This window comes from Mchenga conophoros, linkage group LG4 (genome assembly GCF_057382185.1).
Source record: "Mchenga conophoros isolate Kocher_MC1m ecotype Shallow Benthic linkage group LG4, M_conophoros_male_GT1.1, whole genome shotgun sequence".
In the NCBI taxonomy this organism is placed as follows: domain Eukaryota; kingdom Metazoa; phylum Chordata; class Actinopteri; order Cichliformes; family Cichlidae; genus Mchenga; species Mchenga conophoros.
The window spans coordinates 37747633-37767760 of NC_140529.1; the positions used below are offsets into that span (position 1 = coordinate 37747633).

General features: G+C 43.6%; 1 protein-coding gene across 1 annotated transcript; it reads left to right on the forward strand.

Moving 5' to 3' along the window:
- The first annotated feature begins 5298 nt into the window (after positions 1-5298).
- On the forward strand, positions 5299-19766 carry LOC146576752 (uncharacterized). Its single transcript, XM_085272249.1, has 10 exons — positions 5299-5362; positions 7071-7091; positions 7281-7443; positions 7579-7844; positions 8447-8592; positions 8679-9243; positions 9411-9582; positions 17254-17507; positions 17646-17743; positions 17948-19766. Exons 1-10 carry the CDS (start codon positions 5308-5310, stop codon positions 18314-18316), a joined length of 2109 nt encoding a protein of 702 aa, XP_085128375.1. The 5' UTR covers positions 5299-5307; the 3' UTR covers positions 18317-19766.
- Positions 19767-20128: the final 362 nt, after the last annotated feature.

Sequence of the window (20128 nt, forward strand, 5' to 3'; positions counted from 1 at the left end):
CCACCTTTCTTTGCAAGGACACTCAAAAGCCTGCCATCCATGGATTCTGTCAGTGTTGTGATCTGTTCACCATCAACATTGCGTGCAGCAGCAACCACAGCCTCCCAGACACTGTTCAGAGAGGTGTACTGTTTTCCCTCCTTGTAAATCTCACATTTGATGATGGACCACAGGTTCTCAATGGGGTTCAGATCAGGTGAACAAGGAGGCCATGTCATTAGTTTTTCTTCTTTTATACCCTTTCTTGCAGCCACGCTGTGGAGTACTTGGACGCGTGTGATGGAGCATTGTCCTGCATGGAAATCATGTTTTTCTTGAAGGATGCAGACTTGTGTGGAGAAGTTCTGGCAGGTCATGGGCTCGTATTCTAATCTTCTTGGAGAGAAGTTTCAGTAATCATGTCCTGACTCTGGAGTTTCAACATCTCTAAAAACCTTTGGGAAAAATTTTAGGACTTATCCAGATCAGTTTAACTGTACAGATAAATATTTCCCAGAGGAACTACCTGAAGTTCTGAATGAAGTTCTATCTGTCTATAAGCTAAAAGGCTCCAGAAGGAGTTAGGAAGACAAAGGTGGGAGAAATGGTGCCATTATAAGTTGGTGACCTGTCGTGGGTGTGCCCTGCCTCTCGCTCGATGACATCGCTTTGTTGGATAAGCAGAAGAAGATGGATGGAAACACAGGTGTGAACAGTTATTTTAACCCTTTAGCTCCATTCACCGCTCTTCATTGAGGACTCGACGAGCGACCCCGCGGTACTCTGGTTGTTCCTGGAAATGACATCTCTGCTTGGAGGATCGCACATGGGCAGAGGAATCGAAGAAGAGGAGGGATGACATCAGGTGATGAAGACTACCCCACCACCTCGAACATTTTCATCAAAGAAATACCTGGAGCACACCAATATGAACAGACTGCTGCTTAGAGATGTGGATCGATAAAGTAAAGGGGACTCACAGAGGCTCAGATCCCTGTGCTACGCCTCCGCCTCCACCCGTCAATTATTTGAATTTCAGCTACACCAGTTTTCTTTACAATAATGTAACTCGTCTGTAAACTGTTTATTTGCACATTTTATTTTATTCTTTTTAACTTTTTATTTAGTAATTATTGTGCTAATAAACAACCAAACAAGCAACATATTAACATTCTCTGACATAAGACCATTTAGAAAACACACACACACACACACACACACACACACACACACACACACACACACACACACAACAGACCAAGATTAGGTCAATAACATGTCGTGGGGAAGAGTTATGGCTTCGTGCTACAATGTTCCAGAGTTCTGGTTCATATCCATCTTCAGTTGAAAGCTTGCTGTCATTCTGTGTGAACTCTTTTCAGTCTCTGTTTCATTGTGTTACGGATGGTGAGCTTGTTTGTTTCACAGTTATCATTTTCTTAGCTTTTAGTTCAGACTTTACTTCTTAGGTTAAATTCGTAATTTATTCTGTACATCGTTTAGACCTTTGTTCATCTCTTATCTATTATGTAACATGCACGTCGTACTGTGTATGATTGTGTATGTGACAAATACATTTGAATTTGATTTGATTTCGTATGTGTGAGTTTCAGTTCAGTTCATGTTCTCGGTGACTCAGTCTGATATTTCTGTTTCTAAATTTCATGCGAGGTTTAAGATAAAGACGTGCGGAGGGAAACACTTTTGACACAACACGATGTGCTCAGTGGAAACATCAGCGTTTCACTCGTTCTGAAACACTTCCTGTTCATTCGTTGATTCTGGGAAACCTGATGCAGTTTGACCAGTTTATTCCTGACTGGGCTGCAGGCCTATTGTTCACAGTCCCCAGTGTGCAGGTCCCGCTGTCACTGCAGATAAATGAAGCATGGAAATTAATTGGTTTCATTCACAAAGCAGATGTTTGGCCTTTTATAATCTCTGGGTGAGTCACAGAAGATGCTTCCTTAAACGATCCCCCCAAAGGCCATCCTGGATCCTCGTGCACATTTGAACCTTATATCAGAAATCCTGCTTTCCACAGATTTACAGGAATGTTGTTCTGTTAAAGACGTATGCTGGGAAGGCTTATCTGCTTTTCCCGATTCTAGTGAAATAATGAGGTCTCAGAAACTGACTCCCATTGTTTTGGTTTTATTTCACAGTCGCCGACGACAAACAGACACAATAGAGACACAATAGAGCTCACATACTCTGTGCTGCTCGTAAGTGGCCTTCAAGAACTCAGCCAATCAGAAGAAAGCCCACTTTCTTAAAGAGACAGGAACTAAAGCGGCTTGTTTCAGACAGTTTCAGTCCTTCATGAGTCCTCCTTTAATCCCTTAACATAATTTTTTCTTCCTTGTTTCTTTGTTCAGGATGAATTTGCTGCCATTGCTGCTTCTTGTCTTCAGATGGTTTTTCAGTCATCACCTTTCTCGTTGGTTTCAATTAATTTCTTGTAATAATTAGCCTGCAATAATCCATAATAATACTATAATCGTGTGCTGACTCTCAGATTGCTCATATATGTGAAAAACGACCTGCAAACATGGAAAATCTGATGTTGGTGTAACGGACTTGAATGTTACCACCGTCTGCTGCTTATTTTAATTTACTTTAACCTGACTTTAGTTAAAATAGAGTATTTCTACATCATTATATTATTGATAAACAATCGTCTGCTGTGTAAAATTGTGAGTAAATGTGTAAAGTTTGACGTCTGAGTTGATTTGGAAGGAAATCTGAATTATCTGAAGCATCAGGTCAAACTGCGCCGTACAAAGTTGAAAGGAGGCTGTGTGGCGTTCAGCGAGAATGTTGACAGGTGAGATTCACCTGATAGCAGCCTGTCGTTGTTCTTCCTGATAATAGGACTTTTAAAAATGTTCCATTACCCTTTACTGTTTATTTTACGTAACTGTGCAAATATTTATTCTGATCTGAGTGAATAAGGAAAAGTGCTGAAGACTCATTGACTGATTTATTTCAGTTCGGTGCAGGAAATAGTTTAACCTAAATCTAAAAATACTATCATGTAATTACACCACATTACAAACGAAGTAACATTTATTTTCTGATTCAGTGTCAACAAACAAGTAAGACGGTTTTAAAAAAGGCCCAACAGCGTCTTCAGTTTCTGAAGAAGGAGCTGCTGATCGTCTTCTACCGCTGCTCCATTGAGAGTGTGCTGCACTGCATCTGTGTGTGGTTTTCCAGCTGCACTTCAGAGGGTCATCAATATGGCCCAAAAAATCATTGAACATCCTCTTCCCTCCCTGAAGGACCTGTACAGTACTCGCTGTGTCAAGAGGGCACGCAGCATCCTACAGGAATGTACACACCCAGGACACCGGGTGTTTAAGCTGCTGCTGTCTGGCAGACTCAATGACAGCTTTTACAACACGGCAACAGCCCTAATCAATGCAAACAGCTGACCTGATTGGATACCTCCCTGGACTTTTTAAGTTACTGTGTCGTGTTGTTTTCTGCGTCGTGCAGACGCAGGACAGTTTCCAATTTCTTTCTACTATTGTACTCGGTATGACCGTGCAATGATGATAGAGAGTTATCTGTTATCTTTCAGAGGTTGTCACCATGGCGTCCCTCAGGGCTCCATTCTTGGCCCACTTGTTTTCTCATTGTGCGTTTTGTTCCTCAGGTTCAAAATGCAATTTTTCATTCAAATATGACAAGCTGTATCACAACAACAAAAGTCTCACTAGATAGTCTGACTAGAACAAAATAATTTCCAGATAGACCTGCTCTATTACCTACCATGTTGAGACTTACCGCTCTGAAGAGTCTGATAATTCAAGTTAAAAGATACAAAAAGGCAAAATATGTATATATTTTACAAAATGGTCTCAGGAGGAGGTGCTGGCTGTCATATTGTGGTCTGGGATGTGGGGCCTCCCTCTACTGCAGATATGGAGGCGGTCTGCTTGCCTCCACTCAAGAGAGAAGGGTTACACTTCCTGGGTCCGGGTACGGGTTGCCCCTCTGGGGGCAGGGGTACCTGGACCTGGGATATAGAGTATGTTTGGGGAGTGTGAATGTGTGCACAGTGTCTATTTGTGTCTGTCTCCATGTGTCGGATGAGTGCCGAGTATTTGTTTGTGTATATGGGGGTGGGAATGCACCTTTGTGTCTGCGTGCGCCTGTTCGTCTGTGTCTATATGTCAGGTAGGGTCTCAGACTCCGCCTCTCTGGGAACATCTCAGGCTCTCCGAGGTTTGGAGGCCCATCTCCCCTCACCACACTCCCTGCCGGTGGCTGATGCCCTCAGACGTTGGTGTGTTGGTGGCTCTTGGTGTCTGGGGCTGGGTGCTCATGTATGTACCGACTCACTCCTGGTGGCCGATTGGCCAGGTGATCAAGGTGTTTTGTTTTTCTTTTTTTTTCCTTTCTCCCCATCTCTTCTATTTTTCTTTCTCTCCCTCTCTTTCTTTCATTCCTTCTCCCTGTCCTATCCCTCAGTCATGTCTGTCCCGTCTGTAACAACCGAAAATCAAATCAAATAAATACATAATTATAATAAAGGTCAATCAAATGGACCAATATGGCGAGGCCATGATGATCCACTTGGTAAAGTAAATCCACTTCGCATCTTTCTCGGCCCTCAGACAACAGTTTTGATGGTTAACGATCCAAACGGGAAAGGCAAAAAAAAAAAAGGTCTCAGTTATAACTAGAAGTGTAAACATCTCAGTAAACATTATAGATGTCCAAACTCGATATGTTCTTTGAGTCTACATTTTAGTTTATATTGGTTAAACGTATCTTTAAATAAATTTTACTTGACCTTCAGTAATAATAATAATAATAAAAAAGGATGATACAGCCTTTATTAATCCCACAGCTTGGAAAACAAGAAAATGCATTAAATTAATGTCTGTGATCTTGTTTATTTTTAAAAACAAGATTTTGAAATCAAGGGCCAAGAGCCTGTAGACTCTCATGTTAATGAAATTCTGCTGAGGGGATGAAAACAAATGACATCTGAGAAAAGGTCCTCAGGTAAACACAACAGATTAAAGAAAATGCTTCAGTCTGTAGCAGTCTGTTTGATTTCCTGATGTGAAATCAATAATTAATCCTAAAAAATTAAATAATTAGTTCAAAAGTTCAACATTGCTGCCTGAAACCTGAAATTCCTGTTTAATAGAGCGTCTCTGATGGGGGGAGGATCAGGTGAGCTGGAGGGAAGTGTTGGGCGTGTCGTTAGACAGGTGTCTGGCAGAGGTGTGTTTAATGCAGACAGAGAGGAGGAGGAGAGAGGAAGGGTATTTATGCCTCAGCAGGTCTGGAGGTTTGGATCTTACAGCGATGGCTTTCTACAAAGTGATGTGTTTGGCTGCTGGGCTGATGCTCCTGACCCAAGGTAAGAGCTCTCTGCACACACCTGCATCAGGAACGACTCAGAGGGTGAAAACACTCATGAGCACAGCGCTTCACTGTAAAGTGGCACTGCTGCATAGTCATCACATTTATTGAAGAAAAAATGTGTGTCGGTTTATGGTGACGGCTGAAGCAGTGATGACAGGTTCCTTCATCATGGTTCAGGGCAGGAATTGAGCGACTTACTGTGATGGCAATACACCTCGCTATGAGTGCAAAACGAATGAATCCACAGAAGCAGAGTGAACCTAATGAACCACGTAGTGTTTATGGAGGGTGGCTAAACATATATTCAGCTGTAGAAACATCAGGCGCTTGTGCTGAGCTGAATGTTTGAACTACAAACACACTGATGGTGATGGTGATCTCACACACAGGTACTGCCTACGTATAACCAGTGGACTCCTTTAACATCTCGTCAGGAACTGCAGTAATACTGCAGTAGTATTAGTATTACAACGTGCAGCGTGTGTACAGTATTTCTCTGTGTGGTTTCTGTCTGAGAGATAAACATCATCAGTGTTTTCATCCTGCTGAGTCACACAGTAACCAACTCCCCAACTCCCCCCCCAACCCACACACACACACACACACACACACACACACACACACACACACACACACACACACACACACACACACACACACACAAACCAGTCTGCTGTAAGAGCGAGCTGATCTGGACCAACAACATTATGAGATGAATAAATTTTGCATTGATTTTAAAATTCTTTTACTCACTTATAAAATCTTAAATAACACTGCACCTTGCTATCTAAAGAACTTCTCTATGTGTTTAATCCTAAAAAAGCACTAAGATCTTCAAACCAGATGCTCTTAATGCAACCTAAGTCTAGGCTGATCATGCCTTTGCTATTACAGCACCTAGACTGTGGAACAATCTCCCTATTGCCATTCACACTTCTTAGTCTATGAAGCCTTTAAATCTTGCTTGAATGAATCTTTTTACCCTGGCGCTGTCTTAACTTAGTTTGACTATCATTTGGCTGGCTTCTAACTTTGTCTTGTCTTGTGTTGCTGTTTGGTCGATTTGTCTTATTTTATTTATTTCCTAATTTGTGAAGCACTTTGATTGACATTGTTGTTTTTAAATATGCCATATAAATACATTTTGATTTGATTTGATAATCAGCTAATGCAAGCTAGCTGTATGGGAGCATCACTGACACCTGATAATTAGTGCTCAGTAACACCCAGTTAAAATCCTAGAATTTCACCTAAACTGGAGATCAGCCTTCTTGGACAGTTTGTTCGTACAGCAGCCATATTATTGGTTAGATGATGTCATTAAAAACAGTCCAGAGGTCCTGCTCAGGGACTCCAGTTAGCTGAGGTGAGGCCTAGCAGAGAGCTAGTAGCTACAGCTGCCTGTGTCGCCATCCACCTTTCAGCCAAAGAGACCACGCCCCTAATAACGTAAACTTATTAGTACAGTTTAAATAGGTGAGTTATAAAAACAGGTGTTTTGAAGGAGCAAACTATGGGGACTGACTCACGGCTGCCTCTACTGGACAACAGAGGAACTGCAGGGGTTGGCTTCATTTCTCAGAGGCTTGTTTATAACTAACCACAGACAGTCAATTTTCCACTATTATTACAGACAGTGAACTAATCACAGACAGATAAATGAAGATTTTTAGTTTTAAAATGGTTTGTTTTCTGTGTTTCAGAGTCTGAGTCACAGCTGGATGGTAAGAAAAAGCTTCTTTGTGTAATGATTTAGTTTTATGTTTAATAAATCTTTAGTTTCATATGAATATTAGTTTGTGAGTGAACTGTAGACTCCCAGGATCACTGTGTCCTCACTCAGCAGTTTGTAGTGCTGAGAGTTTACAGCTCCTACAGTAATGCTCACTCTGTGTTTTAATGTCGGTCTTCAGTTTGTGGTAAGGCGTCTCTGAACACCAGGATTGTAGGAGGACAGGCGGCCCCTGTTGGCAGCTGGCCCTGGCAGGTCAGTCTGCAAACATCTGGGTCCCACTTCTGTGGAGGATCCCTCATTAACAGTCAGTGGGTGCTGACTGCTGCTCACTGCTTTGAAACGTGAGTGATGAGGCTGAAGCTGCACTCTAAACATGATTTAAAGACGCTGTGAAGTCAAACTTTATATATGTTTTCTCGTCTATAACAATTGTAACAACTGTGCACTGTTCGTGTCGCTCCTGATGATCTCAGCAGTACTCCAACCGGTCTGACTGTGAATCTGGGCCTTCAGAGTCTACAGGGATCTAACCCCAATGCAGCGTCTCAGACAGTAACACAGATCATCAAACATCCAAACTACAACTCTGGTACCAACGACAACGACGTCTGCCTCCTGCAGCTCTCCTCACCGGTGACTTTCAACAACTACATTTCTCCCGTCTGCCTGGCAGCTTCAGACAGCATCTTCTACAGCGGTGTTAACAGCTGGGTCACCGGCTGGGGCGATATAGGAAGGGGAGGTGGGTCATAAAGACACCTGATCGTTTTTAGAGAAATGATGACAATAATACAGGGAACAAGTTTGCTATCTCAGAAATATTTAGAGCAATAAGATGTTTCCATGAGGTTAAATCTGTGCAGAGTTCAAAACCAGAAAGAATAATTATGTGAATTAAACAGTCTGGAAGTGCTGGACCTGCAGCAAACATGCTGTCTGCACGATGATGTCAGGTCAAAATGATCCTTGGTTAAAAGAAAGTATATTTTCTGTGTATCTGACACTGCCCCCAGGTGGTGTTAGACAGTTACTACATGATGACGACCATCTACTGTCTGTGTGTCAAGTTTATTTCTGTATCACGTTTAAAAACAGCAGCTGTTGTGCTTCATCTAAAATACTCAAATAACATAAAACAGGACAAGATGACAGCGCGGCATCAAAGTCATGTGACTGTGTTCTGCAGAGAGCTCCAACCCCAGCGGACAAACATGTTTCCCCATCTTTGTTTGCACACATGACTACACTTTGTTTTTAAGTTTGGTGGAGCCGCCCTTTTGTTTGAAGGTTAATCAGTCACATGTTATTTATTACAAACTGATATATTTATTTTACCCCGTTCAGTGTCCCTTCCTTCTCCACAAAACCTGATGGAGGTGGAGGTTCCTGTTGTGGGAAACAGGCAGTGTAACTGTAACTATGGAGTGGGATCAATCACTGGCAACATGATCTGTGCCGGGTTAAGTGCAGGAGGAAAGGACTCCTGTCAGGTGATTGTTGTTACCTGTGTTTGGCACATTTTCACCTTCTACAGTTTCTTCTCCTCAGCTAACAGTAAATGTTTCTGCTCTCAAAGGGGGATTCAGGAGGTCCAATGGTGATCAAGCAGAGCGGTCGCTGGATTCAGGCGGGAGTCGTCAGTTTTGGGAATGGTTGCGCCTTGGCTAATTTTCCAGGAGTCTACGCCAGAGTATCCCAGTACCAGACCTGGATCAACAGCCAGATCTCCTCCAACCAGCCGGGCTTCATGACGTTCACGTCCACTGGGACCAACAGTGACCTCAGTGTCACCTGCACAGGACTGCCACCAGTGCCAACCACCACACCTACTAACACCACCACACCTTCAACCACCACACCTTCAACCACCCCAACTACTCCTATAACCACTACAACTTCCACCACCACAACCACCTCCTCTGCAAAAGCCACCACCACAACCACCACCCCTACCACCACCACCACAACCACCACCCCTACCACCACCACCACAACCACCACCCCTACCACCACCACCCCTACCACCACCACCACTACCACCACAACCACCACCCCTACCACCACCACCACTACCACCACAACCACCACACCTACAACCACCACCACTACCACAACCACATTGCCTCCAACCACTCCCCAATGTGAGTTTCCATCACATTAACACTTTGTTTCCTCTAAACTTTTAGATAATACAGCTGCTGCTCTCTGACACTTTCTGAATTCTTCACTACCTGAACTTGAAGTGATGGTTTTGTGTGATCCAAGTTTTTCCTGCCTCTTTCTGTCTCTCCCTGGTTCTTCTCCTCAGCCGTGGTCTGTGGACAAGCTCCAAGAACTTCTGGGATTGTGGGAGGAACCTCAGATGCGACAGCCGGCTCATGGCCGTGGATGGCGAGCTTACAGAAGAATGGAAGTCACGTGTGCGGTGGGACTCTGGTGGCCTTGGACTCAGTGCTGAGCCACGCCAAGTGTTTCTCAAGGTGAGTTGCAGCTGAAGTTGAAGTTTGCACAGACGATAATTCAGTTCGATGGGTGAGTTAGTCAGTATGTTACCCTCTGATTAGTAAATTCTCTTTCTGATGTTAAACTGAGCAATTTTTAAGAGTTTTGAGTTCAGACATCAAGAGAAAGGGTGAATCTGACAGAAGAACTAACACACTCATTGGTGACTGAGCTTCAACAGGGAGATCAGTTTGAGAACAGAAAAAACCCCTCAGCACATGAGTCAACACATCTCACAACATAGAAGACAAAAGCTTCGAAGGGGGTGGGTGGTAGTGTAGGTATGTGTCAGTGTACATGTGTGTGTTTGTGTTCAGCTGAGAGAAAGTGTCCTTTCACCCGGTTAGGCAAAAGTCAACAATCTTCGGTCAACGTGGGTGGCCTTGAATGAGAGAGGAGAGTCACAACCAGAGATGGGCAGTAACGCATTACTTGTAACGCGTTACTGTAATCCGATTACTTTTTTCAAGTAACGAGTAAAGTAAGGGATTACTATTGCAAAAATGGTAATTAGATTACCGTTACTTTCCCGTAGGAACGCTGCGTTACTGCGTTACTAAAACCGTGATTTTTGCGAGAATGTCTCACGACAGTGACGTAAGCGAGTGCGCCGTTCGTGACAACAGCTGTGTGCAGATCAACAATGGATCATATATCGAGTGTGGGAGAGAGTATGAGCGTGCAGCGTTTAAAGCGTGGAAGTACTGACCTTACTTTGAGTTTGATTCCATAAAAAGTGACAAAAACATTAGTGTCCGCTGTGCGTGGGAAGAAAACTTCTTTTTACAGCGAAAAAAACCCTAAACTTCCAACAAGCACCGAGTAGCTACGACGTAATGGGAAACTCACAGAGAAACTCGCGGATTCTTCCACTGACCGCGGCACACCTGCACCAGGGTAAACCTCCGCCTACCCCACTCCTGCTTTACAGGTGAAAATAGAGCAACAGGACCGCTGAGTCTGTGACTTTATTTATTTTCTGCTGTGTTTTACTTGCATCTATTTGAAAGAGTGAGTGAAAACACAAAAAATATTTTATTTTATGTGCTGGAATGTGCAGAAAATAGGTTTAAATGTTAAACTAATTTCTTCCAGTCAGTGAATGTTGCAGATAATTAAATTTTTGCTTCATGCATAAAGTTAAAAGATTCAAACTAATAAAACAAGTTTTTTAAAAAAAGAGACTTTTCCATTTGATTACATTTTGTATGATGATTATGCAGAAAAAGTAGAATTGGGCTGAAAGATCTATCGCTTTATCACCTCTTCAGTAAATCGTGTTTTTAAAAAGTAACTAAGTAACTAAGTAATTAATTACTTTTGAAAATAAGTAATTAATTTTCTGGGATGCGGGGGGGGGGGGGGGGGGGGGGCATGAGATGAAGATGGTTGTTTTGGTTGGTGTGAACAAACTGCTTCCAGTTTTACAGTAGGTCTAATGTCCATCACTGGTCACCAGGTCTCTCAATTCCCGTTGTTCTTCTTCAAGATCTTATCAATATTGCGTAGTACTCACAGCCCTGCCATTATCTATCATGTCAGCCAGCCTTGTGGGATTTTGAACAAACCCTGCTTCTTGTTCTTTGATAAGCCGGTCCGAGCCAGCCCCAATCAGCCAGAACTCTGTGGGCATAGAATAGAATAGGATAGAATAGAATAGGATAGAATAGAATAGTCCTTTAATTGTCCCACAAGGGGAAACTTGGATGTAACAGCAGCAAGAAAGACACATATACAAACAAAGAGTACACAGGACAGAAACACTTTTTTCTTTTACATATTTATATCAAGGACAATGGTTACCAAAAACAGAGTACTGTTTAGAGGTAATTATTAAATCATACAGATAAGAGGCAAACCCAGGTTGTAGAGTGAATCAGTTGATAAAATACTGCAGTTACAGCGCTGATGTAAACATCTGTGTTTGTTGGGAGCAGTTCTGATTGTGCAGTCTGACAGCTGCAGGGAGGAAGGACCTGCAGAAACGCTCCTTCATGCATCGAGGATGCAGCAGTCTGTCACTGAAGCAGCTCTGCAGCAACATCTACATGCATGGGCTGGGAGACTCTGTCCATCAGAGATGCTATTTTGGCCAGAGTCCTTCTGTCTCCCACCACCTGCACTGGGTCCAGGGTGCATCCCAGAACAGAGCTGGCCTTCCTGATGAGTTTATCCAGCCTCTTCCTCTCAGCTGCCGATAAACTGCTGCTCCAACATACCACACTGTAAAAAATGACAGATGCACCTTAGAACACACATGCATCAACACTACAATGAGCGGGTGGAGGGAGGTTTGGAGTCTTCTCTCACCCCCATTCTCTGCGGCCTACTGGAGCGGGGGGGCTAGGAGGAGTGGGCCGTCCGACTGCGGTCTGGGGCCTCCCTGCTGCTGCGGAGTCGGGGCGGTCTGCCTCTCCCCACCGCAGGGAAAAGGGTAACACCACCTGGGTCTGGGTGCAGTTCCCCCCTCCAGGGGCAAGGGTACCTAGACCCGGTTAGTAGAGTACGCTTGGGGAGTGTGATCGTGTGTACAGCGTCTCTTTATGTCTGTCTCCACGTCGGTTGAGTGTGAAGTACATATGAGAGCATGAGGGTGGGAATGGATGTTTGTGTCTGTGTGTGCCTGTATGTCTGTGTCTATATGTCAGGTTGGGTATCAGACGCCACCTCTCTGGGGACATCTCAGGCCCTCCAAGGTTTGGAGGCCTATCTCCACCCACCACCACTTCCCCTGCCGGTGGCGGACTCCCTCAGGTATCGGTGCGTTGGTGGTTCTTTGTATCTGGGGGTGGGCGTCCGGGTACACACCGGCTCACTCCTTGGCGGCCGCTTATTGGGGCTCGCTCGGGCCACTTTGGAGGTGGGGTGCCCCCGGCCTCTCGGCCTGGGGCTCGGTCACTCAGGCACAGCTGGCTGCCGGCGGAGCTCACGGGCGCGTCACTGCAACTCCCCCTGGCTTCTGCTCCGCGGCTGCTGGGCGAGCCCTCATCTGGGACTCTCCTCAGCTCTTACTGGGACAGTGGCGCGGCTGCCCCTCTGTTGGTCTTCCTTGGTCTCTTGTGTTCTGGGGGCCTCTGGATGTCTGGAGTTTTGATCTCCTCCATACCTGCTTGATACCATAGAGGACAGGGCTGTGGCCCCCCCACACTCTCTAGCAGATCATTACATGGAGAAACCTTTGGAATGCAAGCATGCTGATCCACACAGGTATGCACACATGGGTATTCACAGATGCGGACTAAAGCTTTCTTGGCTGCTGCCTCAAAGCACACTGTGCGCTGTCTATCTTGCGTGCTGCACAATATCGTTTATTATTTAGTAACTATTGATATCTATGACTAGCTAGTTTATTGTGATGGTGCTTTTTTTTTATTTTATTATTATGTTGCTCTTTGTTGTTTGCTGTCTCCCCTGTTTTTTTTGTTTTTCTTTCTCTCCATACAGGTGACCCAGGAGTTTTTTTTTTTTTTTTTCTCTCTTCCCCCCCTTCTCACCGTCTCTTCTCCCCTTTGGTTTTCTTTCTTCCTCTCCCCCTCTTTCTTTCATTCTTTCCCCCTGTCCTATTAAAAAAAAAAAAAAAAAAAAAAGGATGACAAAGGATGAACTGAAGCTCTGCCATCACGTAATGTCACATGCTGCTGTTTCTGATGTCACTTCCAAAAAAAAAAAAAAAAAAAAAAAAAATGACAGATGCCACCAGAGTCTGACCCTTCCTGTACAGAGCATCAGTGTTGTGGCTCCAGTCCAGTTTATTACTCAGGTGAACACCCAGGTACCTATGAGAGTCCACTATCTCAATGTCCACTCCCTGGATGTTCACCAGTGTCAGTGTGGTGGGTCTGCGTCTCCGGAAATCAAGGGTGTAGATTTGGTTTTGGCATTGGTGGGGACGGATGATTCAACCACCAAACCCCGCCCTGTTTCTTTTTTGTCCTTTTTGTTTTTGCTTCTTGATAAAAGGAGAAATATACTTGCCTACATATGCTATTCTACATGCTTTTAAACCATTTAAAATTACAATTCATAGTTTTATATGTGAATTATATAATGTTAAATTACTATTAAACAAATGACTAAGTATTTTAGACTTTAGGTTACTTCAACCATATTCCATACAAATCAGGTATCATACAAAAATAAAAACAGCTTCAAATACAGTCATGACAATAAAAGAATATGACTTTAAGGATTTAACAACATTACCTCAGTTATAGTACACCAACATGTCTTATACATTAGCAGTAAGGGAACACTGAATGACCTGGTGGGCTTTGTCAATAAAACTACTCATCTAAGATGACCACAAAGTAACAGATCTCTCAGCAAAATTATGCAACATTTTAGGCACTGTTGCCCCGATCAACTCAGTGAGCTGGATTTTTTTTATTCTAAACATGAACTACTGTTACAGCAACAGACATGGACACAACAACTCAATGTTCACTATGTGAAGCAGCCAAACACATGCCTGCTCCTCTCGTTAACTGAGATAAACTGCTGGCATATTGGTTTTACATCTATACTGTCCAGCCTCTCCTGGTGTACATGGTACAGCCTCTGTAAACTAATATCCTGGCTGCTCGAGGCTGCAGTTTTCTCTGACAGTTTCAATCAAAATTAGAAATGCTGCTCGAGGCTGAGATAACCAATAGTGCTGCCTGTTGTGCAGTTAGTTTCCAAAACACGTTATTCATGGTTACATACACTTTTATACTGATGTGGGCCAAAGCCTAGCATAGCCTGTAACGTTATTATGACGGACACATTTTATGAGTGAACTTGGCTTTAAGTGACTTACAGGTTTCTTTGAAAAACACTTTCTTATATCCAGGTTCTTCCTCTTTGCTGCCATCCTCCTCTCCTTCTTGCAGGTCCTGGCAGCAGGCTTGCCGCTGCTAAAACTAAACAGAGCTCCCTGAAAGGCTCAGCCAATCACATTGGCCATATTTGTCACATGACGTAGGACTCCAGTAGAGAATGTAATTTCACTCTTTCTGCACCGCTGGGTGAATGAGACGCTGACAGATCTTTTTTTTTTCTTTCTATCGGGTTTGATTTCTTTACTCGAAGAGATCAAATTATTGGTGGGGACAATTCAATAATCGCTGGATATTGGTGGGGACATGTCCCTTCCGTCCATGCCAAATCTACGCCCTTGCCGGAAATCCACCACCAACTCCTTGGTTTTCCCGGTGTTGATCAGCAGGTGGTTCTGCTGACATCAGTCCACAAAGTCCAGAGTCCACTGTCTGCACTCTGAGTCGTCCTCACCTGTGATGAGGCGACTATGGCAGAGTCGTCAGAGAACTTCTGTAGGTGGCAGCGTGGGGAGTTGATGGAGAAGTCTGCAGTACGGGGGCCCCACAGGGAACTGTGCCAGCACAGTTCCCTGTGGGGCCCCCGTACTGCAGACCAGCGTATCAGAGACACAGCCCTGTGTCCTCACCAGTGTTGGTCAAGTTACTTGAAAAAAGTAACCAGTAACTAATTACTGATTACTTCCCCAAAAAAGTAATCCCGTTACTTTACTGATTACTTATTTTCAAAAGTAATTAACTCATTCACTGCCATTGACGTCTATAGACGTCAATTACGTTTTTCAATGGGAGGGGCTATAATACAACCTTGTCACAAAGCAAGAAATATTAGTGTCAAAGGCACTTTTCTGCTTGAAATGGATTTTTCACAAAAAGCTCGTTTTCTCCCTTTTTTTGGTCAAAACAGGCATTTTTGGTGGAACCCACCTCTCTTCTACAGCTGATTACTAAAGAATGGAAAATGGTAGAAACAAGCTTTTTTTTTGGATGAAAGAAGAGAGTCTGTTCTTCATTTTGGTAGGTTCAGCGTTTATATGATCATAACACACAGTTTTCTGTGGCTCTTCAAAAATGAGTAAAAATGCTCAAAAACCCTGGCAGTGGGGAGTTACCTGATTTGAAAATGGCTGGCAGTGAATGAGTTAATTACTTAGTTACTTAGTTACTTTTTAAAAACACGATTTCCAACCTGAAGAGGTGATAAAGCGATAGATCTTTCAGCCCAATTCTACTTTTTCTACATAATCCATCATACAAAATGTAATCAAATGGAAAAGTCTCTTTTTAAAACTTGTTTTATTAGTTTTAATCTTTTAACTTTATGCATCAAGCAAAGATTAAATTATATGCAACATTCTCTGACTGGAAGAAATTAGTTTAACATTTAAACCTATTTTCTGCACATTCCAGCACATAAAATAAAATATTTTGTGTGTTTACACTCAGTCTTTCAAATAGATGCAAGTAAAACACAGCAGAAAATAAATAACATCAAAGACTCAGCGGTCCTGTTGCTCTATTTTCACCTGTATAGCAGGAGTGGGGTAGGCGGAGGTTTACCCTGGTGCAGGTGTGCCGCGGTCAGTGGAAGAATCCGCGAGTTTCTCTGTGAGTTTCCCATTACGTCGTAGCTACTCGGTGCTTGTTGGAAGTTTAGGGGTTTTTTCACTGTAAAAAGAAGTTTTCTTCCCACGCACAGCGGACACTAATGTTTTTGTCACTTTTTATGGAATCAAACTCAAAGTAAGGTCAGTACTTCCACGCTTTAAACGCTGCACGCTCATACTCTCTCCCGCACTCGATATGTGATCCATTGTTGATCTGCACACAGCTGTTGTCACGAACGTCGCACTCGCTTCCGTCACTGTCGTGAGACATTCTCGCAAAAAATCACGGTTTTAGTAACGCAGTAACGCAGTGTTCCTACAGGAAAGTAACGGTAATCTAATTACTGTTTTTGCAATAGTAATCCCTTACTTTACTCGTTACTTGAAAAAAGTAATCAGATTACAGTCAAGCGTTACAAGTAATGCGTTACTGCCCATCTCTGGTCCAAACATACTGTGGGCGTCCTGTGAGGTAGTCCAGTATCCACTGGGTTACTGATGTTGTCCTGTTGCAGCTGCTCCTCCGTCTTCCTCCTGTATTTTTCCTTCCCTTGCCTTATCTTTCATTTCAGCTTCTTCTGGACAGCGCTCACTTCCAGATCTAAAGACTCTCTTCTTCTCCTTGGGGGAGCCTTAATTTCAGGATTCATCCATGGCTTGTTGTTAGAAAAACACCGTACCTTTATGATGGGTACGGTGTTGTCCACACAGAAGTTCATGTAATCCGTAATGCAGTCTGTGATGCTGACGCTCCCACTCAAGATGCTCCCACTCAAGATGCTCCCACTCAAGAAAGCCATGACCTGCTGTTATTTCTTAGCTAGTACGGGAGGACTATCGGCTAAAGCTGGCTCAGATGAAGTGCTCAGCCTCTCTCTTCCATAGGCATCAGTCTATTGGTTATGTTTAATAAAGTGTCTCAAATTTAGGTGAACTTCTTGTGTGGACTCTTTCCTTGTCACTTCCTATGAGACAGTTCATGACATCATTTAACTTCCGTTGTATTTTGTGCTGTAGCAGGTTTTCAATTGGCTAGTTCTTTCTTCAGTTGAAGTCTGTTTGACCTCTCAGGGCCGTTGTAGCTTCACCTCTTTAATTAGAACCAGGCCTGAATGTCACCAGGATCAAGTCTGTAAAACTTGGGTCCCATGAAGTTGAGTGTAAAGGTGTAGATCTTGTTTGAAGCTGATGAAGTTTATGTTTGTGTGCTTCGTTCCTCCCACAGCTCCCCTGTAGCGTCCGAGTGGACTGTCGTGTTGGGGCGTCTGAAGCTAAATGGATCCAACCCCTTTGAGGTGACGCTGAATGTGACAAATATCACTCTGAGCAACACGACCGGGACCAACATAGCCATCCTCCGTCTATCTGCCCAGCCCACCCTGACCGACTACATCCAGCCCATCTGCTTGGACAACGGGAGAACCTTCGCCGAGGGCTTGGCGTGCTGGGCGGCCGGTTGGAGTCCTGGAAGAGGAGGAGGTGAGTCAGCAACATGAAGGCTGACAGAGTTCTGCCCAGACTCTGCACCAGTCCATCTCTCAGATTACACATGTGGACCACTGCACTTACAGTTTCTTTAGTCAAACATCAGGATTTTCTTATCTTTCATGATGTTAGCTGAGGAAGTTATGCAGCAGTTTCAGACCTCGGTGGTAAACTGTGGGAACTCATCATCGAGTGAGAGCATCTGTACAGACGTGTTTGCACTGCAGCAGGTAAATGACTGGATTCTTCTTCTTATAACACTGTCTGCTGACATGTTGTTTATTCTGGACCTTGGATTTAGCTGCTTAAAAGTAAATATAATAATCATAGTCCAAACTTTCTGGTAACAAAGGTGTATTAAACTCTTCCTTTGAGTCGCAGGAAAATATAACATATAACATTAAAATAATAACTGACCCTTTCCGTCTGTTCAGGGTGATTCTGGCGGCCCGCTGATGTGTAAGCAGGGCGGCTCTTGGTTCCAGGCGGTCGTGTTAACAGATCCAAGCCCCTCTGCCAGGAGGAGACGAAGCTCAGTCATGACCTTCACCAGAGTGAGCACCTTTGACTCCTTCCTGACGAAGACGCTGGGGACACTCTTGTCTCCACCCTCCACGACCACCACCACCAACCCCACCAGCGCCTCCAACACCACCATCAACCCCACCAGCACCTCCAACACCACCACCACAACTACCTCACGCCCCGTATCACAAAGCAGCGGGGGTCGTCCTGCTCACTCCTTCATCTTTGTCTTCTTCCATCTCGTCAGCCTCACCGTTTGTCTCCAGCTCTTCCTGTAGAGAGTTTGACTTGATCGACATGTAATGGACACAAATGAATGTGAACAAGCTTTGACTCTAAGACTTTACAGGCTTAAAGCTGTGCCTGCTAATCTTTGACTTGATTCTGAACTGATTATCTACAAAGAGCTCAGTGGTGACGTTTGGGCGAGTTTACTGTCGGCTAACGGCGCCTTAGGTGCTCCACTTCCAAGAAAAGGAAGCTGGTTGTACAATGTGTGGCTTGAGCTCTGACTGACAGGGGCTTTGAGCTGGACTCTGGTTTAAGGGTGTAAAAATGAAGAAGTTCTTTAAACTTGCACTGAACATTAAACGGTAGCTCAAATGTTTAGAAGTTCATGTTTTCTTAAGCTAAACAGATCATTAGTGTGTCTGCATCACTGTTACTGTTTCATATATATCTCTAGATTTTAATTAATGCAACAATGAAAGATGTGAAATCTGCATATTTTATAATTTATTTAATTTTTTTTATTATCAGATACTGATCATTGTACCTGATCATCATTGTGAACTCTGTTTTCAGGACAGAATAGATTACTTGTAACCTTACAGTCACAAACATATTGATGATTACAGACAGAACTGAAGTTATTCTTGTAGTCTTTGGTTACGTCCACACGTACACGGGTATTTTTGGAAACGGGGATTTTCCGTTTTCGTTTTAAAAAATAGTCCCGTCCACACGTAAACGCAGAAGTGAAGGAAAACGCTGCTATGAACATGCCAAAGCAACAGGTGGCGATATATTCCTAACCGTGTAGAAATGTTGGCCAATCAGAAGCCTAGAAGCCTCAGTGGGAAAAAGTAAACAAAGCTGGGGCATAGAAGCAGAACCGAGTCTTGTGTGTGGAGGGACAGTAACTGTGTGTATATGTAAGCATTTAAACACTGCAGAGAGTGCAAGTAACAGTATTTTGTCATTTCACCGAAACAATAACGTGGCGCACAGTGTGACGTCAAAAAAGGCGCACACCTTTGACGCTGCGTTTTCTGTGTTTTTCTCGTCCACACTAAATGCAAAAACAGAGCTTTCGAAAATATCCACCCTGGCAGGCGTTTTTAGAAATCTCCATTTTCAGTGACCGAAAACGGCGTTTACGTGTGGACGAAAGGTGCAAACGCATAGAAAAATCTGCGTTTTCAAAAATACCCGGGTACGTGTGGACGTAGCCTTTATCAGATTTAAAGAAGCATCATTTAGAGATGCTGGAAACAAGGGGACATGATCGGACTGTCCCTCTTCTACCTCGCATCTGGGCCACAAACACTTAAGCACTTAAAGAATATTTGCTTTGAAAACTGTTAAATTGCACTGAAAAAGAAAGTTATTTGAATGAAGAATAAACAACTAAAAAACTTCTTGTAAATGTGTAAATGTAAAAATACAAAAACAACAACAAAGAGCTTTGTTTTTTTTTACTCTCCGCACAAACTAAAGAGACAAAATAACGTGAATAATTTGCTTCCAGTTTGTGGTGCATTGATCCGTCTCTGTTGCTTTTGGGCCTCCTTTGCTCACTTCCCTTCTCTCCCCTGTCTGATTACCTCTGATTACCTGTTTCAGAGGTGCTTCCCTGCTGGTCTCGCTGCTCTCATGTCAAATTCTCAGCTGAAGGAGGTTTGTTGGTCATCTCACCTGCTTTTCGTGTTGTTTAAGGCTGAAGAGATGCCTCATTACTCACCAGATCGCTGCATCAGCAGGGACCTGTCCAGTATTCAGAACACCTCTCGACTTCACAACAGTGTTTGTGTCCACGGAGCTGCCTGCGATCGCTCAGTCAAAGCTCTCCTGTCTGTTGAAAACAGAAA